Source organism: Primulina eburnea, chromosome 5 (genome assembly GCF_022965805.1).
Source record: "Primulina eburnea isolate SZY01 chromosome 5, ASM2296580v1, whole genome shotgun sequence".
NCBI classification, from domain to species: Eukaryota; Viridiplantae; Streptophyta; class Magnoliopsida; order Lamiales; family Gesneriaceae; genus Primulina; species Primulina eburnea.
Window position 1 is genome coordinate 6147879 of NC_133105.1, and position 26630 is coordinate 6174508.

The following is a 26630-nucleotide window of genomic DNA, read 5'->3' on the forward strand; positions in this document are numbered from 1 at the left end:
AAATTAAATAAACTCTTTTATTTAATTTCCAATTAAATCAATAATAATTGATTTCTTATAAAACTCATTTTTACCATAAATAATTAAAATCATATTCTAATTATTTATTTTACAAGAAAATTATTAATTTTCCAAAAATTAATTTTCCAAAATAAAAAATTGAATCAATTCAAAATATCAATTTTCCCCATAATTTTGAAAAATCAGAAAATTGCACCCCGGGCTCAAACAATTCAAGCCCATCAATTTTGCACGCTTCCCGAGACGATCCCGGGTCGTCGCCCCCGCTGCCCGCCCGCTGCCCGAACGTTTCGGGCAGTGGCAGCAACCTGTGCGCGCAGGCGCGCACAGGTGCGCGCAACGCCGCGCGCAGCGTGCGGACGCTCCGCACGCTGCGCCGCGTTGTGCGCCGCGCGGGGCGGCGCACAGCGTGCGGACGTTCCGCACGCTGCGCCGCTCTGCGCGCGCACGCTGCGCGCGCGCGCTGCGCGTTCGTGCGCGCAGGGCGCTGCGCGCTGCGCGCGCAGCCCTGCGCGGGGTCTGCCCGGAACAGTTCCGGGCAGATCGCGAAATTTTTTTTTTTTTTTGTTTTTCCGAAAAATTTAATTTTTATGGTGCATCAATATTTCTGAAAATTTTCTTGTGTGGTTAGAAACAAATTATTCAATATAATTTAAATCATACGATTCAGAAAACCTGGCTCTGATACCACTGTTGGATCTCGGTTTTCTACACGCCCAAACGCAGCGGAAGATTTAAAATTTTTATTTTATTTTGAAAAACAAAATAATATTGCTTTAGGCGCTCGTATGATTTATCAAAACATTCATAGGGAGTTGAAAATTATACCTTTGTGAATTAAATCACTTGGCTCCAACTGATCCGGTATGAACGGATTAGCTCTTGATGATTCCCTACGAACTTTCTTCGATTCTTCTAATTAGGTCCACGACTAGAAGATTTTTTCCTCTTCTAAATTGCACTAGAAATTTAGAAGAACTTTTGCATAGGAGAGAAAAATTGAGAGACGGCTCAAACCCTAACCATAAATCAAGGTGGCCGAATTTCTCACTTTTGAATGGAGGCTCACGTGAGGTTGTGAGGTGGGTGGGCTAGGGTTTTGTCTTTATATGTATTATTTATAATTAATTAAACCCTAATTACATAATTAACATTAATGGGTTTGATTTAATTAATTGAGCTAGTCCAACTAGTTTAATTAATTTAATCAAAGCCCATTAAAACTTTAATTATTTATTATATTGGACTTGTACTCCTACAAGCCCATTAAACATAATACCCACCATATTTAATTTATTAATTAATCAACTCAACTTTTGAGCTTAATAAATTAAATACAGTATAAATTCAACATTTGAATTTATTATTTAAATTATAAATTCAACTATTTGAATTTTTATCACCTCCAAAATTTAATATTTAATAAACCCAACATTTGAGTTTAATAAATTAAATTATCACATTTTATAAATTCAACTACTTGAATTTATTCTCTCAAAATTTATTTATCATAAATTCAACTCCTTGAATTTACTATATAATATAAATTCAACTTCTTGAATTTATTCTCTCTACGGGAACAAACAATCCAGTACTTGTGTGACCCTCAATGGTTCAGGGATACAGCTAGCCGTGGGTTCACAACTCCTTGTGATTCAGAATAACATTTATTCTTATTCGGGCTTACCCTAGTTAGCCCCATTCTATTCATCAACACCTTGATCAAGAATGTCAGAACTCATTTCTGATTGCACCCATCGGATCATGGTAGGAGCGTCTAGTAGCATCGCCCCATGATCCCCTAGGTATCACTGATAGTGCCTGCAAGAACCAGTCGATTATGATTAACGTACAGTACGGTCCCTTCATCTCATATATCCCGATCGAATCTGCAACCATTGGTTCATCGAGGGTTGCATATTAATTCGATAACTATGTGTTACATATAATAGTGGCATCGCGTGTACTATTGGAGAACTCCTTCTCCAACGTATATCTCATACTCTGGCCAGAGATTCCATGCACTATTATTACATCAGATCACATAGGATATCCACACCCGTAGGTGAGCGGTGAATCCCCGACTACAATGCACTGGCTCCTATATGTGTCGCGACTGTACCCAACCTCGCCACCTGATGACTCTCCTGGAGCCGGTAAACGAGTCAAAGCACAGCCCTAGCATATAGAGCCTCAGAGTTGTCTCGGGTCATAAGGACTAATGGTATACAATCATAACCACGGACTTATCCTCTCGATGTATGAGAACCACTTGGAAAGTCCGAGGGAGGGTTGTTCGGTATAATCATCATATGACTACCCATCTGCATGTTTGGACATCTCCATGCCCTTACCAAGAAACGCAGTACACAACATCACAGATGCTAGTCTCAAGCTCAAGCGACCTTTATCCATGTTTTAGGCGGCTGAATCGACTAGGAACGAATTTAGATCATACAGTATTTACAAACGAGTTTCAACATCGAATTACGATTCATTTGTATTAAAGTATGATCAAGGTCTTTATCTATGTTTGATAACATGGGTATACAGATAAAGAATTAACAAACCATGAAATAATGAATTATATTAAAATAAAGATTGTTTATTACACTTGAGTCAATAAAATCCCTAGTCAACAGTTGACTTGTAGGGCATCTACTCTAACATCATGGTATGCACTGTATGCAATAATTGTTCTAATTGGTGAGTAAAACAATTAAAACATGTAGTTTGAGCCGTTGTATGGTTTAAAATATTTGGTTTCCACCATCAATAGCATTTGGTAAAATGACAAGTGCTCGGTCATACAATTGATATTAGAGATAAAGTCACGAATTCGATTTTCATTCACAGTAAGGAGTGTTATTATTGAAATAAATATTTGTTGTGCAATCATTGTTCATGACAAGTAGAACAATCGAAATTTGGCGTGTATTGTTTAAAATATTTGAGTTTGTGCTGTTATTATCAATTATAGTTTTTGATAAAACGACAATCGCTCTGTCCTGCAACAATATTTACTTTAGATAATATGTGTCTTAAGCGCTGTTTTTCAATCTTTTTAAGGAGAAATTTATGGTTTTTCTTAAGAAAAAACCAATTCTTTGCAGTATTTTATGATTGCTTATAATCATGCTCTACTTTTTACCTGTACTATTATTATATATGAAAAGCATCAAGTAGTTGAATCATATGTTTTTACCTCCGTAGCTGAAATTTACAAATTAATGACCCGGCCGGGGTCATCCCACCTGGAAAGGCCATACCACTCGGGAGACTAGGTTAGAGCACCCGAACAGACCAGGACATGCCATACCACCCGATGTCATTCCACCAAGGCATGCAGACTACCCGGGGTCATCCATCAATCCAGACCACTTGAGCACATCCCATCAGACCAGGTTATACTTATCCTATCATGTCAAAATATTTATCGGGAAAGTACATTTCTCTACCCGAGTAGATTACCCACCCAACTCACACAATCTATGTAAGGCCCAAGATGTCATCATTGATTTTAATTTTCGGATGGCATTTTAGTAATTATTGGAGTAAAATGGCATTTTCGTAATTATGGGAGGCAATGGCATTTTCGTAATTATTGGAGGAAAATGGCATTTTCGTAATTATGGAGACAATGGCATTTTCGTAAATTTTGAGAAAATTGGCAAAATTTGGGAGATTGCCACGTACGAAGGTTGCATGTGATATATATATAAAATTCAGATTTCTTTCCTCCACCTTCCCGAGACAGAAACCGAAATTCCCCTTAACAATTCTCAAGTTCTTCATTCACTAGAATTGTGGTTGTGCAAAATCCGTCCGTCTGATTTTGAATCCGACTTCGGTACCGAGTTCCTAGCGACGTAGGCTACAACTGGACGTAAGTTTTGCTACGTTTTGACATGTCTTGAAATTATGATATTGTCAGAATTGAATGGAACTCATATATGATGTGCTTGACATGTTAGACATCGTAGAATCGAAGTCAGATTAAGAAATAGACTGATTACGGAATTGTTATGATTTTCTGATAATAATCAGTTGATACCGGACAGATTTGGAGTATGGATTGAGTAGGGATTGTACTGGATATAGGTTATAGATTGTAACTATTATCTGGTGAATTGGTATAGACGGGGATATTGGAATGGTACCGTTATGCCGTTGATTTTGAATTAAATCAAGAATTATCAGATTGTTATTGATTCGAGTGGTATATTGACATAAGATTATTCATATTGTCATTACCAGACAGACTGTGAATTCAGGACTTCAACTAAGCGGGAAACCGAGACTGCAAGGAAAGGTATAAGTCAATGTGGTATTGGGAGATGGACTTGAGTCGGCTTGGACTTGGGTTTCCCTAAATCACATACTTTATTTATTGCATTGATATTTGCATTTATTTGATTAATATACTTGTTCTCTTGATATTTAGACAACAGGTATTAGTCGAACTGTCTTGTGACACACCGTGCCGGATAGTGGTGGTATCGCCACGGCACATTGCACGATGTCACAAGATAGGATGCTAGCGATAGAGCTACAGTCCATGACGGATAGGTCAGGACACTGGATGTATGGTTATATCGAGTAATGGAATTCATTACGGAATTCGATATAGGAACACCATATTTGGTTATATCGAGTAAAGGGGTTGGAATTCTTCTATTACGGAATTCGATATAGGAATACCGGGGCACTGGTTATATCGAGTAATAAATATTATGGTTCCCTCCTTTACGGAATTCGATATAGGAATACCACATCTGGAAACCGGGATCCCTAGACTAGGATTGAGTCTAGTCTTAAACGATGTAGCTACGAGTATTGTAGATTTTTGTTTATGTTTCGGAGTATGATACATATTCATGTTACCTGATTACATGCTTTATATTGTTTATATGATTGCATGTTTCATTGATTTATACTGGGGATTATATTCTCACCGGTATATCCGGCTGTTGTCTTGTCTGTATGTGTACTTGACAACAGGTGGGACAGGTTCAGGGTCGAGGAGATGAAGAGCTAGATCGTGATTAGAGTGGTGGCACCGGACTTGGACTAGAAGTAGGGTTAAACACTTGACTTTAGTTTAAACCCTAGTTTGAATAAATGTTTGTGATACAGGATTTGTATTTTATATATATACTGATATGTATATATGGTTTGATTTCACTACGTTCCGCATTTTAAAAAAAAAAAATTTAGACCCTGTTTTAATTGATTATTAGTCCCAATTATGATTAAGAACTTGATTAGCGTCCGGGTCCCCACAACAGGTGGTATCAGAGCGATAGATCCTTGAGATTGAGATAGGAGCTAGTGAGCGGGGTAGAATGAGATTTTCTTTCCTTGCTTTTGATTGCTAGCATGTTTACTGCTTTAATACATGTTACCTGACTTATCTGCTATTGATATGGTATTATGTATTATTGGAATGGATCAGCTGTAAGATGATCCAGGGAGACTTGAAACAGGAATATTGTTGGAACTGCTAACTTTTTTGGTTATCAGATATGCCTCCGAGGAGAATGCCAGAACAGGGGAGTACCTCGAATCCTCCCATGGATGTGACACCTACAGCAATGGAGAAATTGCTGAAACGGTTTCAGTCATTTCACCCACCGACTTTGAAAGGAACGGAGAACTCCGTGGATTGTGAAAGTTGGTTGGACGACATTGAATCACTGTTTGACTCTTTGGAGTATACTGAGGAAAAGAGGGCGAAACTGATAATACACCAGTTGCATGACGTTGCTAAACACTGGTGGATCACGACAAAAAGGGCATTGGAACAGCGAGGTATGGCCGTTACCTGGAATGTATTTAAGACTGAATTCTATCTGCGGTTCTTTCCAGTTTCTTATAGGAAGGACAAGGGAGCCGAGTTTGCAAACCTGAAACAAGGCCAGTTGAACATTGAAGATTATGTGGCTAAGTTTTCGACATTGCTTCGATTTGCTCCCCACGTAGCTGAACATGATGAGGCCGTAGCAGACCAATTCATAAATGGCCTAAATCCTGAGATTTTTACGCTGGTGAATACTGGGAGGCCCAACAATTTCACCGATGCCCTGAATAGAGCCAAGGGAGCCGAGGCAGGCCTGATGAGGCAGAAAGAGGCTTCGTTTGTGCCTTCAGCCCCGAGCTCGCAGATGCCTCCACCATTTCCTCGACTTGAGATCGGCAGTGGAAGTGGGAAGAAAGACTTCTTGAAAGCTAAAGGGAAGAAATTCAAGAAAGCTGGAACTAGCTCGTCCAGTTCGAGTGGCTCTAGACAGACTGGTCAGGGCCAGAGCTATACAGGACCTTACTGTGGTACTTGTGGAGGGAGGCATTCCACAGATCAGTGCCGAGGAGTGACTGGCAGCTGTCGTAATTGTGGACAGCAAGGACACTTTGCTCGAGTGTGTCCCCAGAGGGGTGCCCAGGGATCGCAGGCAGCTGAGTCATCTGGATCAGCGACTCAGACCGGTAGGCGACCATCTGCCGTGCATACTTTTCAGCCAGTACCGTTTACTCTGTCACAGCAGAGGCCAGGAGGGGGCCAGACCGCGAGCCAGCCTCCTAGACAGCAGGCCCGATTGTTTGCTTTGACTGAGGAGCAAGCTCAGGATGCACCTGATGATGTAGTTGCAGGTAACTGTTTTATTTCTGGTTATCCTGCTTACGTATTGATTGATACTGGTGCATCACATACTTTTATGTCTGAGCGATTTGCTTTAATGCATTCATTGCCTGTTGAGTCCTTAGCTACTGTAGTATCTGTCACGTCTCCGTTAGGAACAGGTTTGATATCGGTGAAATCTGTGAAATCGTGTATACTGCAGTACGATGGGCATACGATTGATTTAGACTGTATTGTTCTTGGTTTATCTGATTTTGATTGCATTGTCGGCATCGACATGTTGACCAAGTACCGAGCTACAGTCGATTGTTTCCACAAGATAGTTCGATTCAGACCTGAGATGGCTAAGGAGTGGAAATTTTATGGTAAGGGTTCTCGAGCCAGAATTCCTTTGATATCTGCCATAAATATGACTCGATTATTGCAGAAGGGAGCGGATGGATTCCTGGTATATTCAGTTGACTTACTGAAAACGAGCCCAGCATTGGCGGATTTGCCAGTGGTGTGTGAGTTTGCTGATGTCTTTCCAGATGAGATTCCTGGATTGCCTCCGATTCGAGAGATAGACTTCAGCATAGAATTAATGCCAGGAACAGTTCCGATTTCAAGAGCTCCTTACAGGATGGCACCGATCGAGTTGAAGGAGTTGAAGGAACAGTTGGAGGATTTACTGGCCAAGGGATATATCAGACCGAGTGTATCTCCTTGGGGTGCTCCAGTACTGTTCGTGAGAAAGAAAGACGGGTCGATGAGACTCTGTATCGACTATAGGCAACTGAATAAGGCAACGGTAAAGAATAAATACCCATTGCCTCGTATTGATGATTTGTTTGATCAGTTGCAAGGTTCATCTGTGTATTCCAAGATCGACTTGAGATCTGGATACCATCAACTGAGAGTCAGGGACTCTGATATCTCAAAGACAGCATTCAGAACGAGGTATGGACATTATGAGTTTATTGTCATGCCTTTTGGTTTGACGAATGCACCAGCGGTATTTATGGGATTGATGAACCGCGTCTTTCAGAAATACTTGGATGATTTTGTGATCATATTCATTGATGATATATTGATTTATTCAAAGAATATGATTGAGCATGCTAATCATCTGAGGACTGTATTGAGAATTCTGAGAACTGAGAAGCTGTATGCTAAATTGTCAAAATGCGAGTTTTGGCTGAAACAGGTTGTGTTTTTGGGTCACATTATATCGGGAGACGGTATATCAGTTGATCCTAGTAAGGTTGAGGCAGTGATTTCTTGGCCGAGACCTACATCTGTGCCGGAAATTCGCAGTTTTATGGGTTTGGCAGGGTATTACCGACGTTTTATCCAAGATTTTTCGAGTATTGCCAAGCCTATTACACAGTTAACTCAGAAGAATGCCCCGTTTAATTGGTCTGAGGAATGTGAGACCAGTTTTCTTGAGTTAAAGAAAAGATTAACCAGTGCGCCTGTGTTGACGATTCCTTCAGGTACTGGTGATTTTGTCGTTTATTGTGATGCATCTCACCGAGGATTGGGTTGTGTTTTAATGCAGCGAGGGCATGTGATTGCCTATGCCTCTAGACAATTGAAACCACATGAGACTCGTTACCCAATTCATGATCTTGAATTGGCAGCCATAGTCTTTGCATTGAAGATATGGCGACATTACCTGTACGGTGAGAAATTCGAAATATATTCTGATCATAAAAGCTTGAAATATCTGTTTTCACAATCTGAATTGAATATGAGACAGCGAAGATGGCTGGATTTATTGAAAGACTTCGATTGTGAAATCAAGTATTATCCAGGGAAGTCCAATGCAGCAGCAGATGCACTGAGTCGAAAGGTATGTGCACTATCCTTATCGACGATGGGTGTATCGAATTTGATTGAAGATTGCTGTCTGTCTGGATTAGTATTTGAGACAGATCGTCAGCCGCTGAGATTGTGTGCTGTTCGAGCTGAACCAGAGCTGCTTCTGAAAATTAAAGAAGCTCAGAAAGTTGATCAGAATGTACAGAAGTCGATTGCGATAGTTAGAACTGGACATCAATCGGAATATCAGATTCGTGACAATGTCTTGTATGTGAATAATCGTATTGTTGTGCCAAATGTTTCAGAATTGAGACAGCGAATATTGACAGAAGCGCACAACAGTCGTTTTAGCATTCATCCTGGTGGTAGGAAAATGTACAATGATTTAAAGACACAGTATTGGTGGAAACAAATGAAATCTGATGTGACTGAATTTGTAGCCAAGTGTCTGAATTGCCAACAGGTGAAGGCTGAAAGAAAGAAACCAGGAGGATTGTTACAGAGTTTGTCCATTCCTGAATGGAAATGGGATCACATTTCCATGGATTTTGTAACACAGTTGCCGAGATCCTCCCGGGGTTACGATGCAGTTTGGGTTGTGATTGATCGATTGACCAAATCTGCATGTTTTATTCCATACAAGATGACGTACCGATATGATCAGATGGCTGATATCTATGTCCGAGAAGTGATTAGATTGCATGGAGTGCCGAAGTCGATTGTTTCAGACCGTGATCCTCGGTTCACTTCGCACTTCTGGCAGAGTTTGCAGCAAGCTCTTGGTACGAAGTTACATTTGAGCACCGCATATCATCCACAGACCGATGGACAGTCAGAGCGAACTATCCAGACCCTGGAAGATATGCTGAGAGCGGTAGTGCTGGATTTTAGCACTAATTGGCAAGATGCATTGCCTCTTTGCGAGTTTTCGTACAACAATAGCTATCAGACTAGTATTGAGATGGCTCCATTCGAAGCGTTGTACGGAAAGAAATGCAGATCCCCACTTTACTGGGATGATATCTCTGAAGTTCCTGAGACTGGACCGGATATGATCAGAGATATGACTGAGAAAGTAAAGCTGATTCAGAGGAAAATGAAGGCAGCTCAGGACAGACAAGCCAAATATGCCAATCTCAGACGACGACCGTTGGTATTTGAAGTAGAAGACCGAGTATTCCTGAAGATTTCTCCTTTCAGAGGTGTTGTCAGATTCGGCAAGAAAGGGAAATTGTCTCCACGATACGTAGGTCCTTATGAAATTCTCGAGAAGGTAGGAGATCGTGCCTATCGACTAGCATTACCGCCTTCATTATCTGGGATACATGATGTTTTTCATGTATCAATGCTGCGGAAATATCTCCCTGATGATTCCCATGTTATTCAACCAGACGAGACTGAGCTGGATGAGACATTGAGTTATGTCGAGAAACCGATTCGGATTATCGATCGTAAAAAAAAACAGCTCAGAACAAAGATGATTCCTCTTGTGAAAGTTCAATGGACTCGTCATGGTATTGAAGAAGCCACTTGGGAGACTGAATCAGACATGAGACAGGAATTCCCAGAGTTATTCCACTGATGTGAATTTACTATTTCAGTTCTGATATGATTGCATAGGATATGATTGCTTGAGATTTCGAGGACGAAATCGTGTCTCAGAGGGGGAGAATTGTAAGGCCCAAGATGTCATCATTGATTTTAATTTTCGGATGGCATTTTAGTAATTATTGGAGTAAAATGGCATTTTCGTAATTATGGGAGGCAATGGCATTTTCGTAATTATTGGAGGAAAATGGCATTTTCGTAATTATGGAGACAATGGCATTTTCGTAAATTTTGAGAAAATTGGCAAAATTTGGGAGATTGCCACGTACGAAGGTTGCATGTGATATATATATAAAATTCAGATTTCTTTCCTCCACCTTCCCGAGACAGAAACCGAAATTCCCCTTAACAATTCTCAAGTTCTTCATTCACTAGAATTGTGGTTGTGCAAAATCCGTCCGTCTGATTTTGAATCCGACTTCGGTACCGAGTTCCTAGCGACGTAGGCTACAACTGGACGTAAGTTTTGCTACGTTTTGACATGTCTTGAAATTATGATATTGTCAGAATTGAATGGAACTCATATATGATGTGCTTGACATGTTAGACATCGTAGAATCGAAGTCATATTAAGAAATAGACTGATTACGGAATTGTTATGATTTTCTGATAATAATCAGTTGATACCGGACAGATTTGGAGTATGGATTGAGTAGGGATTGTACTGGATATAGGTTATAGATTGTAACTATTATCTGGTGAATTGGTATAGACGGGGATATTGGAATGGTACCGTTATGCCGTTGATTTTGAATTAAATCAAGAATTATCAGATTGTTATTGATTCGAGTGGTATATTGACATAAGATTATTCATATTGTCATTACCAGACAGACTGTGAATTCAGGACTTCAACTAAGCGGGAAACCGAGACTGCAAGGAAAGGTATAAGTCAATGTGGTATTGGGAGATGGACTTGAGTCGGCTTGGACTTGGGTTTCCCTAAATCACATACTTTATTTATTGCATTGATATTTGCATTTATTTGATTAATATACTTGTTCTCTTGATATTTAGACAACAGGTATTAGTCGAACTGTCTTGTGACACACCGTGCCGGATAGTGGTGGTATCGCCACGGCACATTGCACGATGTCACAAGATAGGATGCTAGCGATAGAGCTACAGTCCATGACGGATAGGTCAGGACACTGGATGTATGGTTATATCGAGTAATGGAATTCATTACGGAATTCGATATAGGAACACCATATTTGGTTATATCGAGTAAAGGGGTTGGAATTCTTCTATTACGGAATTCGATATAGGAATACCGGGGCACTGGTTATATCGAGTAATAAATATTATGGTTCCCTCCTTTACGGAATTCGATATAGGAATACCACATCTGGAAACCGGGATCCCTAGACTAGGATTGAGTCTAGTCTTAAACGATGTAGCTACGAGTATTGTAGATTTTTGTTTATGTTTCGGAGTATGATACATATTCATGTTACCTGATTACATGCTTTATATTGTTTATATGATTGCATGTTTCATTGATTTATACTGGGGATTATATTCTCACCGGTATATCCGGCTGTTGTCTTGTCTGTATGTGTACTTGACAACAGGTGGGACAGGTTCAGGGTCGAGGAGATGAAGAGCTAGATCGTGATTAGAGTGGTGGCACCGGACTTGGACTAGAAGTAGGGTTAAACACTTGACTTTAGTTTAAACCCTAGTTTGAATAAATGTTTGTGATACAGGATTTGTATTTTATATATATACTGATATGTATATATGGTTTGATTTCACTACGTTCCGCATTTTAAAAAAAAAAAATTTAGACCCTGTTTTAATTGATTATTAGTCCCAATTATGATTAAGAACTTGATTAGCGTCCGGGTCCCCACAATCTATCTGAGCATCGTCAAGAATATAATATAAATCAAATAATTAAAATTACCAATTCTTCCTGAAAATAATTTGGTCATTGCATGGTCGAGCTTCGATAATGGAAATAATAGAAATAAATTTGTTCTGTTCAAAAAATGGAAAGAAAAGTTTAATAGTCTTAGTCTATATTTAAAATAAACAATTAGTTCGATCTGTTGTGAAAAAGTAAAAATTTATGGTAAAAAATAAAAATCTCAAACTCTCAAAATTTACCAACCAACACACTTTATAATATTTTTCTCTCTACTCAATTGTGATTTTCTTCACAAATGAGAGATCTATTTATAGAGTTTCATTACACATAATCCAAAAAATAAAATACATCATTACCTACATCATCACACACAAATTTCTAACTTTACAACTCTTATTTTCAACATTCAAATATTCAACTATTACTTTTTCAATATTCAAATATATTATTTTCAACACTCCCCCTTGTGATGATGATCATGATACGATGATGTCTTCATTACGTGTTTTATACTGCCTCGTTAAAAACCTTACTAGGAAAAGCCCATTGGGATAAAAACCATAGTAAAGGAAAAAGAGTGCAGTCACGTAAACTCCCCCTCATGTTGAAACGAACAACTCTTCACAAATTTCGTAGATTGCGCATCCCAATATTATATATGTGCTTTCTGAATATTGACGTAGGTAGTGCCTTTGTGAAGAGATCTGATGAGTTTTCACTTGATTGAATGTCACGAACATCAATACATTTATTCTTCTCAAGCTCCTTGGTGAATGCGAAGAACTTAGGAGGAATATGTTTAGTTCTGTCGCTTTTTATGTATCCTTCTTTCATTTGAGCAACACATGCATTATTATCTTCATATAGTATCACAGGCTTCTCATCGAATGATAATCCACATGAAATTTGGATATGTTGGGTCATTGATTTTAACCACACATATTCACGACTTGCTTCATGTAGTGCAATAATCTCGGCATGAATTGATGAAGTTGTTACGAGCGTTTGTTTCTGTAAACGCCAAGATATTGCAGTGCCTCCACGAGTAAATACATATCCAGTTTGGGAACGTGCCTTGTGTGGATCAGATAAGTATCCAGCATCAGCATAACCAATTATACTTGGATTAGCATCTTTTGAATACAAAAGTCCCAATTTTGTCGTTCCTCGTAGATAACGGAATATATGTTTAATTCCGTTCCAGTGTCTCTTTGTTGGATATGAGCTAAATCTTGCCAACAGATTCACGGCAAAAGATATATCAGGTCTTGTACAATTTGTAAGGTACATAAGGGCACCGATGGCACTTAGATATGGTACTTCTGGACCAAGAATATCTTCATCATCTTCACATGGACGGAATGGATCCTTTTCTATGTTTAATGATCTAACAACCATTGGAGTACTTAAAGGATTTGCTTTATCCATATTAAAACGTTTAAGGATCTTTTCTGTATAATTTGTCTTGTGAACAAACATTCCACATTTTTTTTGTTCAATTTGTAAACCCAGACAATACTTTGTTTTTCCAAGATCCTTCATTTCAAATTCTTCCTTCAAGTATGACACAACTTCTTGAATTTCCATATTCGTTCCAATGATGTTTAAATCATCAACATATACAGCCATAATTACGCATCCGGATGTTGTTTTCTTAATGAAAACACAAGGGCATATTGAATTATTTACATATCCCTTTTTCATCAAGTGATCACTTAGTCGATTATACCACATTCGACCTGATTGCTTTAACTCATATAATGATCTTTGTAATTTCACAGAATAACATTCCCTGGGTTTTGAACTTTGTGCTTCAGGCATCTTAAATCCTTCAGGGATTTTCATATATATATTACTATCAAGTGATCCATATAAGTAAGCTGTAACAACATCCATAAGACGCATTTCTAAATTTTCAGATACCACCAAGCTAATCAAATACCGAAACGTAATTGCATCCATCACAGGAGAATACGTTTCTTCATAATCAATTCCAGGCCTTTGAGAAAAACCTTGTGCAGCAAGTCGAGCTTTATATCTTACTATTTCATTTTTCTCATTTCGCTTTCGAATAAAAACTCATTTGTATCCAACAGGTTTTACACCTTCAGGTGTAAGGACTATAGGTCCAAAAACATTACGTTTATTTAGCGAATCTAATTCAACCTGGATGGCATCTTTCCATTTTATCCAATCCTGCCGATTTTTACATTCACCAAAAGATTTTGGTTCATGATCTTCGTTATCATTTATGATGTCGATTGCCACATTATAAGAAAATATATCATCAATTTCATCTATATCTTTTCGGCTCCATATTTTTCCAGTATTAATGTAATTGATAGAGATTTCATGATTCTCGTCAGTTTGTGGTTCTGACAGAACATTTTCATCATCATGTGTTTCTTCAGGAACACCATTCTCTATTTTGTGATCATCATGTGTTTCTTCAGGAACACCATTCTTTATTTTGTGATCATCGTGTTTCTCTATGAATTTTCTTTTTCGAGGATTTTTATCCTTGGAACCGACTGGCCTTCCACGCTTCAAGCGTTTAATGACATCATGAGTATCTTCCATTTATTTTTTTGGAATTTCAATTCGAGCAGGGGCATTTGCAGCATGTATATATGATTTAGTTACCCCTTTTGTGTCTGCAAATACATCTGGTATTTGATTTGCTATTCTTTGCAAGTGTACAATTTGTTGTACATCTTTTTCACATTGTTTTGTTCTTGGATCCAGATGTAACAATGATGATACATACCATATAATTTCTTTGTCGGTATGTTTCTGTTCTCTCCCTAACGTTGGGAAGATTTCCTCATTAAAATGACAATCAGCAAAACGTGTTGTAAACACGTCGCCTGTCTGAGGTTCAAGATATCGAATGATTGATGGACTATCATAACCGATATAAATTCCAACCTTTCTTTGAGGTCCCATTTTCTTTCGTTGTGGTGGTGCAATAGGCACATACACCATACATCCAAAAATTCTCAGATGAGAAATGTCTGGTTCTTTACCAAATGCAAGCTGCAATGGGGAGTATTTATGATATGCACTTGGTCTGATGCGAATTAATGAAGCAGCGTGTAAAATTGCATGTCCCCATATAGAAATAGGGAGCTTTGTTTTCATAATCATTGGTCTAGCAATCATTTGCAGACGTTTAATCAATGATTCAGCCAATCCATTCTGTGTATGTACATGAGCAACATGATGCTCAACAATGATTCCCATAGACATACAATAATCATTGAAAGTCTGGGAAGTAAATTCACCAGCATTATCAAGTCTAATTCTCTTGATTGTATAATCGGGAAACTGATTCCTCAATTTTATTATTTGAGCAAGTAATCTTGCAAATGCAACATTTCGAGTTGACAATAAACATACATGTGACCATCTGCTGGAGGCATCAATCAATACCATAAAATATCTGAATGGTCCACATGGTGGATGGATTGGTCCACAAATATCACCATGAATACGTTCAAGAAACATTGGTGATTCAGTTTGGATTTTGGCCGGTGATGGTCTTATAATAAGTTTTCCAAGAGAACATGCTTTACATTGAAACTTATTATTCTGAAAGATCTTCTGGTCTTTCAGTGGATGACCATGTGTATTTTCTATAATTCTTCGCATCATTGTTGAACCAGGATGTCCCAATCGATCATGCCAGTTGGTTAATATCGAGGAATTATCAACTACCATGTTTGATTCAATGGGACTTATATGTGTATAATGCAATCCAGTAGGGAGCATTGATAGTTTTTCAATCACATATTTCTTTCATGATTTATATGTGATAAGACACATATATTTCTCATTCCCTTCATTCATTGTTTGAGTATCATACCCATGGGAATATATATCATTAAAACTCAACAAATTTCTTTTCGATTGTGGTGAATATAAAGCATCATTGATCAAAAATTTTGTACCATTAGGTAACAAAAATTGTGCTTTACCACATCCTTTAATCAAGTCTACAGGACCTAATATTGTGTTCACCGTTGTTTTTGTTGGTTTTAGTTCCAAGAAATATCTTTTATCTCGGAGGATAGTGTGCGTTGTACTACTATCGGGTATGCAAACTTCAGCTTTGCTCATAGCATTTTCCATATTTGTACTTCAAAAAAAATATGCAATGAAATAAAATTACTGACAATACATATATAAATATAACACATATCATAATTGTACAATAAAACATTATTATATGAATACATGAAAAACAAATTATTGTACATTTATATTCTACCACTATATTGTTTATTTTCAGAAAAATCATTGAGAAAATCTGCAACATCAAAATTGTTCATTTCTATCCCACCAACATGTTGATCATTTCCAGAGAAATCATTCATAAAATCACCAGCATCAAGATGAGTTGAATCACTCAAATGGTCACTGCGTTCAGTGAAGTTGGTCTCCTTTTCTTTCTCCTTTAATGATTCTTTATAAAGTTTACAAAGGTGCTCAGGGGCTCGACAAACTTTGGACCAATGTCCTGGAGTACCACATCTGTAACAAGAACTTTCATATCTTTTTGAGTGATTCTCATTAACACTTGTATTCTCATGATGTCTTTTCTGTGGATGGTTTGGGACGCTCTTTTGAGATGAGTTATAAAAATAACTATCTCTATTATTTTCAAAACCACGGCCGCGTCCATGACCACGACCAATTCCACGTGACCTCGACCTCGACCTCGACCAAAACCTTGTCTTTGAAATTGATTTTGGTTTCCAGGTATAAATTCATTTTTACTTACAGCATTTACTTCTGTAAATGCTGTTGATCCAGTGGGTCGGGACTGATGATTTCTCATTAATAGCTCGTTGTTCTTTTCCGCCACAAGAAGACAGGCAATGAGTTCAGAATATCTCGCAAATCCACGTACTCTATATTGTTGCTGTAGAGTAATATTTGATGCATGAAATGTGGAAAATGTTTTTTCAAGCATCTCAGATTCTGTGACCTCATGTCCACAAAATTTTAATTGCGAGATTATTCTATACATCGCCGAATTGTAATCACTGACTTTTTTAAAATCTTGGAATCTCAGTGTGTTCCATTCATCCCGGACGGTCGGAAGTATAACTTCCCTTATATGTTCAAATCTTTCTTTTAATCCCTTCCACAAAGCCATGGGATTTTTTTCAGTCAGATATTCACATTTCAATCCATCGTGGAGATGTCGACGCAAAAATATCATGGCTCTTGCCTTTTCTTGTGACGTGCATATGCCATTTTTTTTAATGGTCTCGCTTAGACCCAATGACTCAAGATGCATTTCTACATCTAGAGTCCATGGCATATAATTCTTTCCCGTGATGTCGAGCGCAATAAATTCGAGCTTTGTTAAATTTGACATGGTGGTATTAAAAAAATTACGATGCATTTTATTAGTTAATAAATATTGCAATACAAAGTAACGGATAAACAACAAGTACAAGTATTTGTAAAAATAAAGAAAACGCACGAGGAGGATATTCTCCGATAAATACAAGACTCGTGAGTATGATAACCAAAATAATTAAAAATATCCTTGAGAAAGCCATCTTCTTTTTTCTTCGAAAAATTTGATGATGAATAATTTTTAGAGAAGAATAGAAAGTTGGAGTGATTGAATGTGTTTGTGAGATGATATTTATAGGGCAAAAACTAGCCGTTTGTTACCGTTTATGACCGTTGGTGTACAAAAAATAAATGTATGTATTTGTATAATTTTATGGTAATAATATGATGTATATAATATTAGACATGTTTAAATAATTATGTATATCATATCATAATATTATAATGAGTGTCATAATTTATTTTTTTAAAAACCTTATAGGCTTTTATACTTGTCGTATCCCTTACCGGGAGTGTGGGATGTCGTCTTAACATCCTCCCAGGATTTATAACAAGTTTATGAAAAATTTATTTTTATTATTTCTAATAATAACATTATAATGTATATTAAATAAATACACAATAAATAAATAACAGTAAAATAAATATTATTACTTTTTGTTTAAAAACCGTATAGGCTTTTATACTTGTCGTATCCCTTACCGGGAGTGTGAGATGTCGTCTTAACATCCTCATAGGATTTATAACAAGTTTATGAAAAATTTATTTTTATTATTTCTAATAATAACATTATATTGTATATTAAATAAATACACAATAAATAAATAACAGTAAAATAAATATTATTACTTTTGTTACTTTTTTCTTCTGTTTGGAGCTTGGAATAGTATGTAGGACTTTTAGAGCTTCGTGCTGATAACGTGTTGTCAAAAAGTAAAAATTTATGGTAAAAAAGTAAAAATCTCAAACTCTCAAAATTTACCAAACTACATACTTTATAATATTTTTCTCTCTACTCAATTGTGATTTTCTTCACAAATGAGAGATCTATTTATAGAGTTTCATTACACATAATCCAAAAATAAAATACATCATTACCTACATCATCACACACAAATTTCTAACTTTACAACTCTTATTTTCAACATTCAAATATTCAACTATTACTTTTTCCATATTAAAATATATTATTTCAACATATTCAAAATTAAACACACTTTTAAATAAAAATAATACAATTCATCAAAAATTAAAAATAAAAAAGCTAAAGTGAAATTCGGTTAAAAATTTAAGGCCCTTGCTTGCTTTTAATTCAGCAGGCCTAAAGAAAAAAGAGAAGGGGAAAACTCAAGATTCAAGACTAACGAGATGTCGGGAATGGAGAGACTTCAAAGAATGTTCGCCGGCGCCGGCGGAGCCCTCGGTCATCCGCCGCCGGACTCACCAACTCTTGATTCATCCGAACAAGTCTACATCTCATCGCTGGCGCTTCTCAAAATGCTCAAACACGGTAGATCTGAGGTTTTACTTATGTTTTTTGAGTAAATTATATCACGAGTAAGTATTGATTATGCGTTTTCCGCCGGCGGAATGGACAAGTAGGGTAAATCTTGCTGTTTTATTATGTATAATTATTATTTCTACCGTTATCATTCAAGATTTTATGTGTATTGATGCTATCTGGGTTTTTAGGTTTTGTTTTTCTTGATTGTAGGTAGGGCAGGGGTGCCGATGGAGGTGATGGGGCTGATGCTGGGTGAGTTTGTGGATGAGTATACGGTGCGTGTTGTTGACGTTTTTGCAATGCCCCAAAGTGGAACTGGGGTTAGCGTCGAAGCTGTGGATCATGTGTTTCAGACTAATATGCTGGACATGCTCAAGCAAACTGGAAGGTTAACAAAATAAAGCTATCACAAACTTTTCGCTGTCTGTTATGTTTGAGCATTGCTCTATTTTTGCAATTGGAAGGAGCCTTGGTTGTTTTAGAAATGGGAGAAAACTATTTTTTTTGGGTCGGGTGAATGGGAAGAAAATTGTGTACAATAAGTTATCAAGTAATCAGCAATTTGGTTCACAAATATGATTGGATCCCAGGTCACTGAAGCAGGAAGATGAAATGGGAAAATTTGTGAATAGGATTGATCAATCAGCAACAATAGTCTGTTCTTACTTCAGAATGAAATAGGAACTCAAATGTGGTTTTCTTTACAGCTAATTTCTACCTCTTGTTCACATCAGCAATCCTGTTCAGTTCTTTCTTTGGAAATGATCTATTTGCTTACCTGTGGGCATGCAGCCACTTTTACTTGAATATAGATGCCGTTGTACTACCTCCTTGGAGCTGCATGATTAAAATATCATCATAGTGGCTTAGCTTGAACCCAACATAGAGAAATCTTGTACGATTAAGAATTCTATCATTTTAGTTTTTCAAATAGGAACCATATATTTTCTTGCGTAACATCGAATTCAATAGGTGTGAAATAATATGATTGTTTCAAATGCTTTTTAGCTGAAGTCAACTTTTATGAGCAAAATTGAAATTTTTATTTATATATTAGAGTGCTATAAGTCAACCCGAAGACATTCATCAAATTGTAATCCCAATACTTTCTAGTAATAGGTGTTTAGCATTTTCTTGACAAGACTACTTCCTACTTCCTGGTGAATGTGCCAACTGTCAATGATTGATGGCGTGTTTTTGGTTTTTTGGTTCCACCAGTGAAGCATTTCCTTGATTGCGTACGGGTTCATTGGCATGATATCATTCTAGGCACCAAAGTTTGATATGCTATGCTCATTTTCCAATGTCAATGTTCTGTTTGGATTTTATATTGACCTAAATGAAGGATTTATTGCCAATAAAACTGATTTATATGAATGGATACAGGTGTTTAACTTTGTTTTGTTTTGATGAATTTATTATTTCAAATTATTGACTTTGACTTACATTTCATATAACATTCTGGAAGAATGTATCATATATCACTTCTTTTTGTTCAATATAAAAGTTTCTGGATTGCTTTTAGAAGATTCATTTAGATTTTGCATTGTGCATTTTTTTTTCATGATGAGTGTATTTGGATATTAACTTTTTCTTTCTCGCAGACCTGAGATGGTGGTGGGTTGGTACCATTCGCATCCTGGTTTTGGGTGTTGGCTTTCTGGTGTTGATATTAACACACAGCAGGTGCATGCTCTTCTTTTTATTGTTGCGTCATGGACCAGTCATTTGGAGTTTGGCGGCGAATGATGCTATTTAGTCATATGCACATGCTGATTGTGATTATCTTTTCTAAAGATGTTGCCATGTTGGATATTCATTTAAGCATTCCTGCCCTTTATTTGTACCTTTTGTCATTCTTGCATTGTGCTGATTGTGCTCTGGCGCCATCCGTGTATGATGGGACATTAGATTTTGCTGTATGACTTTTTGCCGTCGGTATTTTTTGTTATAGTATTTATGACACACGGTATAAAAAGTTTCCTTGCTTATGTACAACGACTAATTGAGCCAATTTTTCATTTAAATCGCTTATCTTTGAGCATTCAAAATTTTCCTTTTCCTGTGGTATCACTTAGAGTTTTGAAGCTTTAAATCAAAGGGCAGTTGCAGTGGTGGTGGATCCAATTCAGAGTGTGAAAGGGAAGGTGGTAATAGATGCCTTTCGACTGATTAATCCCCAAACCATGATGCTGGGTCAAGAGCCGCGACAGACAACTTCCAATTTGGGCCATCTTAATAAACCATCTATCCAAGTAATGGAGAAAGCCTTTGGTTTATTTTATTTCAGTGTGTTCTCTCTGTTTCTAATGATTTGATTTTATTGCAGGCTCTGATTCACGGTTTGAACAGGCATTATTACTCCATAGCCATAAATTATAGAAAGAACGAATTGGAGGAAAAGATGCTATTGAATCTTCACAAGAAGAAATGGACAGATGGATTGACCCTTCAGCGGTTTGATGCTCACTCCAAAACGAATGAGCAAACAGTCCAAGTACATTCGATATCTTCATTATCTTTTCTTTCTTTTTTTAACAAGCAGCGGATAACCATGAATCAAGTATTTTTACTAATATAGCGGTTCTTTGATCAAGGCTTTAAGGGAGTTTTTGCAAAATATTATGCTTTTATAGAAGTTGTCAAATTTATAGAGCGTGAAGAAGTGGGCAAAATCAGAGTTGATCGATGTTTGAAACTAAAATGAAAAGCTGAAGATTTTTTAAAAGTTGAGTTGTAAATAAGTTATTCTAATACTAGTTTTTTTAATAAAATACCAAAAAAACTGTTATTGGAGATAGGATTTGATTGTATATTGTAAAATGTAAATGAATGTAAAGAGTAATTTTAGATCAGACAAAAATAATGTGGTAAATGTCCAAAATAACTTCTATTTATTTATCAAAATATCATAATCACTTTTGAAGAATCATACGCAGCATGGGACCAACTTCTGGATTTGAAAGAAATTAAGCTGAAGTGAAATTTGAGATCTTTAAGAAACACAAAAAAATGTTTTCTTTTTTTAAGTGAAAAGTGAAGGATCATTTGTTTCAGTGGTTGCAAACACTCCTTAAGTTCAGTCATCAGATTTGACGGACTAATATGTCATACTTTCAGGCTGGCTTTTACAGGAAATATGAACATAATAATTTCTTTAGTAGAATACCGAAATCAGTCGATACTATCACCATGTGTAGGCAGTTGTCGTACTGGTGTGATTTTGTCATGTTAGGACATGAAATAATAAAGTATAATGTTTTGGTTCCCTTGCAATAAAAATTACGAGGTTTTGGTGGTAGAACTAATCCGGTAGTGTCGATTCTTTCTCGACATATTGGCGAAATCAACAGTTGAGAGTTACAGTTGATTATGATTTTCAGTGTATCAAATGCTGCCAGGTATAGGTGTTTTAGCATGACATTTCACCCTTATATGACTCCTCTCTCCTGTACTAACTCACCAATTTTTTTGTTTCTAATTGTACAGGAGATGCTGAATCTAGCGATCAAATATAACAAAGCGGTTCAGGAAGAAGATGAGTTGCCTCCTGAAAAACTAGCCATTGCTAATGTAGGAAGACAGGACGCAAAGAAACATCTCGAGGAACATGTCTCAAACCTGATGTCTTCAAATATTGTTCAGACGTTGGGGACGATGCTCGACACTGTTGTGTTCTAGATTTCGGAGTTGTGAGATTAGGAGAAATGTGGATTATCGAACTGTTCTTTGCTCTCTGTCTCCTATACTTGATCAGCTCTTTTGTATCCTGTGAGAGCTCAGCTGTTTTTAAGTCTTGATTTTAAGCTTTACTTGTTTACGATTTCCCCCCTTCCATCTTATGTGAAATCGACAAGAACTCGTATTTGTGTTATTTTTTAAACCAACGCTCATATTTGATGTCAGAATTGCTTCAGAAAACTTTGGATGCATATAAATCACTGAAACAATGGATCAAGTGCATGTCGAATATCACAGTCCACGTAGGACGTCCAATTTCTTAAATATTAAAAAATTAATTCTCTCACAAATTTCTTTTCGGCGCCTTCGTTAATCGTTGGGGTCGCATGGCACGGCCTCTCACTTTACCAGAAAGACGTGTAATTTAGTCTTCTGGTTTTCATTGTTTTTGTCATTACTTAATAAAGCCTTGTTGGCCTACAATTGCTTTGCCATAGTTGGCAGGCGTGCACAATTATTGCCCATTAAAATATGAGGATTTGGAATGATCGCCATTATTATTTTTTAGTTGAGAAAATGTTGATCTTTTTCAAAACTGTTCTCATTTTCTCAAATTAATTAATTAGGCCGTCCTATTTCATTGGATTAAATTGGGATACATCTTGCTATAAGAAAAAAAGACTAAATCAGGAAAACTCCAAAATATATTTATGGACTAAAACGTGTATGAACCTGAGTTGCTAAGAGATTGATTATTCTATAAATGATTGCAGTAAAAAAAAAATAAAGACGATTTTTTCAATAGTGAAGTAGTCGAAATACAAGAATGAGCTTCAACAATTACAGATAGGACACAAAAACAATGGAACATAACTGAACTTGCTGGACCACAAGTTCCAAACTTTTATTTTCTTTTTTCTGGTAATCTTTTGTTTTCTGTATCATCTTGACTCGAATTCCACGTTAATCCTTGTTCAAGAATTCAGCACATTTCTTGATAAGTTCCATAGCTTTCTTCGAATCAGAATCAATGATATGAAAGACATGATCCTCGCCTTCTGTTTCAAGAAACTGAGCTTGCCCTTTCCATTCACTCTTCACCAATGATTCGTAGTACAATCTTCCTCTTTCCCTCAAAATATCATTCCCTGCAACGCAAACAAGAATCTTGCTACAAGCCAATCCCTCAAGACTCGGAGCCCCGATCACGAACGGGTTGATCCACGGATCATCGCAGCCGAGATCCGACGGGCAGACGAATTCCCACCACTTGTCCACCACCGATTTGAACATCGGATTCTCCGCTTCCACTCCGATCGGATCCTTTCCCCAGAAATATGGGTGCACCATTAAGATCCCGACAAACTTGAGTTTTCCTAAGCTGTGATTTTGTGATTGTGACCCTGCCTTGATCGCCAAGTGATGCGAAATGTTAGCGCCTGCACTGTCTCCTGCTAAGTACACTTTGTCGAAATCAGCAAACTCTTTCAACCAAATTTCGCTACCATTTTCGATGTGTGAAGCAACCCATTGAAGCGCTGCCCACGAGTCCTCGTACGCCGTAGGAAGTGGGCTTTCAGGGGCTCTTCGGTAATCAACTGAAATGAGGACGATTTGAGCCTCTTTAACTAGCTTGCTCAGCATGTCGTGGTACTTGGGATCGGCAGGAGATGATATGCAGAAAGCTCCACCGTGGAAGTAGACGACTAAAGGGTGTTTCTTGTGGTGGTTGGCCGAGGGATTGGGGCGGTAGAGCCTGGCTGATACGCCGCGTTCCGGTATGATTAGGACATCCTTGGAGGAGACTCCGGTGTCGGAATCTAGTGTTGGTGGGACAGTTTCTACTCCTAGAAGCCTTTCGACGGTTCCATCTTTGTATACTTTTAGGTACGGTGGAACATCATGGACAACCGCCTTTGCATCCATCGAGGTTTCTATGTGTAATCCTCTCTTTCGTGTTTGTTTCTGCGAGGGAGACTGAACTAAGACAGGAAGAAGCTTTGCAGCCGAGTTAGAAAAATGTGGACATAAATAGAGAGGATTAATCCATTTATGTTTTTTCTAAGGTTATTTATTTTAATAAGACAAAATTTATGCGAGACGATCTCACGTGTCGTATTTTATGAGATGAATATCTTATTTAGTTCTTTCATGAAAAAATATTATTTTTTATACTAAAGGTGTATTTGGTTAAGTGGATTAAATAAGATAGATTAATAGTCAAATATTTATCGTTAAAATTTTAAGATGTTTTAATAATCATTTTGACCCTGGTTTAATATCAAATTTTATTAATCAAATAGTTATCCATAAAATTGGATATTAAATCGAGTCAAAATGATTATTAAAACAACTTAAAATTTTAACGATAAATATTTGACTATTAATCTATCATTATTTAATCTACTCAACCAAACACACCCTAAGAGTATTACATTTTATTGTGAATATCGATAATATTGATCCGTCTCACAGATAAAATTCTTGAAACCTCTCATAAAATACATACTCTTTTAATAACACCGACATGGCGACATACAAAATAAACTCACTTAATATTTATAGAAGAAAAAATTACTTTATCGTTATTAGGAAATAGCAATATAATTGGTGTCAGTTTCTTGTTTTATTGGCATTTAAATAGGGTTGACTATAGACGGATACGTAATAATGGATATCCTCACTTTAACTAATTATTTAATTCCACCTAATTGTGAGATGCAATATTCTATTATTATATGAGAAAGAAAATCTTTTGCGATGGAGAAATATAAAATAAAATCACATTTAATATTATTTAAAATACTAATCTTCGAAGAAAACTATATATTTGTAATCCCATGAGCCGAATGTGACTAAAAACGATAGTCAACGGAATCAAATGATATCTTAGGCATAGTTTGGTACATAGGATAAGAAAGGGATTGATAAATAATCCTCCTTATCCCATGTTTGGTACCTTTTTAAAAAGCTCATGATAATATCATGAGCCCTTGATAAATAATTTTTTAGAAGGATAAAATATCCTTAATAGAAGGTATGATAATTTTAATCAAATGATAAAATACACTACAAATGACTTAATTACCCTCAATTTATAAATGATTTTTTATAAATATATGCTAGTAGGTAGAAATTAAAATCAAATAAATATTTTATTTATTTTTATATATTATATAATATGATAATATATAAATGATTTCGAGATAATTATATAAATAATTTTTATAAATCTCAATAAAATTATTATTATCACTCAGTTATCCTTACAAATTGATATTTGACTTGACTCACAAAATCAAGGGCTCAATTATCATATTATATAATATATAAAATTAGGTAAAAATAAATAAATCATGCAAGTACTATCGGCACATGAACAAATAAAAAATATGAACTCAAGCAACAACTTTGAAATTATAAAATTTATTATGATAAGGTTAAATTTGTCATTACAATCTAATATATAAATTTAATCACTCTTATTAAAATCATACCAAACATTAAATATAATATCCTACATTTTATTTATTCTTAACTTATCCTTATATTATATATCACATGTTTATCTTATCATGTGTACCAAACTATGCCTTAATGTTCTAAAAGTCGTCGAGTACAGATAGTAATATCGCTTAATTTAAGTTAGACAAAATAAATAAAATTATGAGATATGAATTATTAATTTAAATTAATTAAATAAAATAATTACAATTAAAAAACTGTGAATTCAATGATGGATTCAACTTCAAATAAAGAATTAAGACATACATACCAAACTCTACTATATTGATACGTGTTAAAATTTAATTAAATATTAAATTATCGACGATCACATTGAAACACCCAAATTATTTATTAAATGATTCAATGAGTTAATAAACCTATTGAAATCTAACAGTCTAATTATTTCAAATTGAATTTAATTAGATACGAATACATATCTAATTTCAATTTCCACCTAAAATCGTAATTTGAAACTGAATAATATTTATAGTCAATTTACTATATGTGTTGATTGACATATTTGTTCATATATATTTAACAGCTCATCTTTCAGCCCATAAATAAGTCCCATTGTCCTGTCAATGAGCCCGCCCCGAATCGGCCTGTTTAGCGTGTCTCACTGGTCT

At 36.3% G+C, this 26630-nt stretch overlaps 2 protein-coding genes across 2 annotated transcripts; one reads left to right on the forward strand and one right to left on the reverse strand.

The window, feature by feature from the left end:
- The first annotated feature begins 18588 nt into the window (after positions 1–18588).
- Positions 18589–22636, forward strand: LOC140832719 (26S proteasome non-ATPase regulatory subunit 14 homolog). The gene is made up of 6 exons (XM_073196874.1): positions 18589–18822; positions 19027–19204; positions 20421–20502; positions 20895–21071; positions 21146–21313; positions 22306–22636. The coding sequence occupies exons 1-6, from the start codon at positions 18681–18683 to the stop codon at positions 22495–22497; spliced, it is 939 nt and encodes a 312-aa protein (XP_073052975.1). The 5' UTR covers positions 18589–18680; the 3' UTR covers positions 22498–22636.
- A 641-nt stretch (positions 22637–23277) lies between these two features.
- LOC140832720 (probable carboxylesterase 2) lies at positions 23278–24563 on the reverse strand. Its single transcript, XM_073196875.1, has one exon. It carries the CDS (start codon positions 24421–24423, stop codon positions 23461–23463), a length of 963 nt encoding a protein of 320 aa, XP_073052976.1. The 5' UTR covers positions 24424–24563; the 3' UTR covers positions 23278–23460.
- Positions 24564–26630: the final 2067 nt, after the last annotated feature.

Coding starts and splice junctions, on each gene's coding strand:
- LOC140832719 (XM_073196874.1), top strand. CDS start 18,681: ATGTCGGGAATGGAGAGACTTCAAAGAATGTTCGCCGGCGCCGGCGGA. Junction 18,823..19,026: donor TCTCAAAATGCTCAAACACG/GTAGATCTGAGG, acceptor TCTTGATTGTAG/GTAGGGCAGGGGTGCCGATG. Junction 21,072..21,145: donor TTAATAAACCATCTATCCAA/GTAATGGAGAAA, acceptor ATTTTATTGCAG/GCTCTGATTCACGGTTTGAA.
- LOC140832720 (XM_073196875.1), bottom strand. CDS start 24,423: ATGGATGCAAAGGCGGTTGTCCATGATGTTCCACCGTACCTAAAAGTA.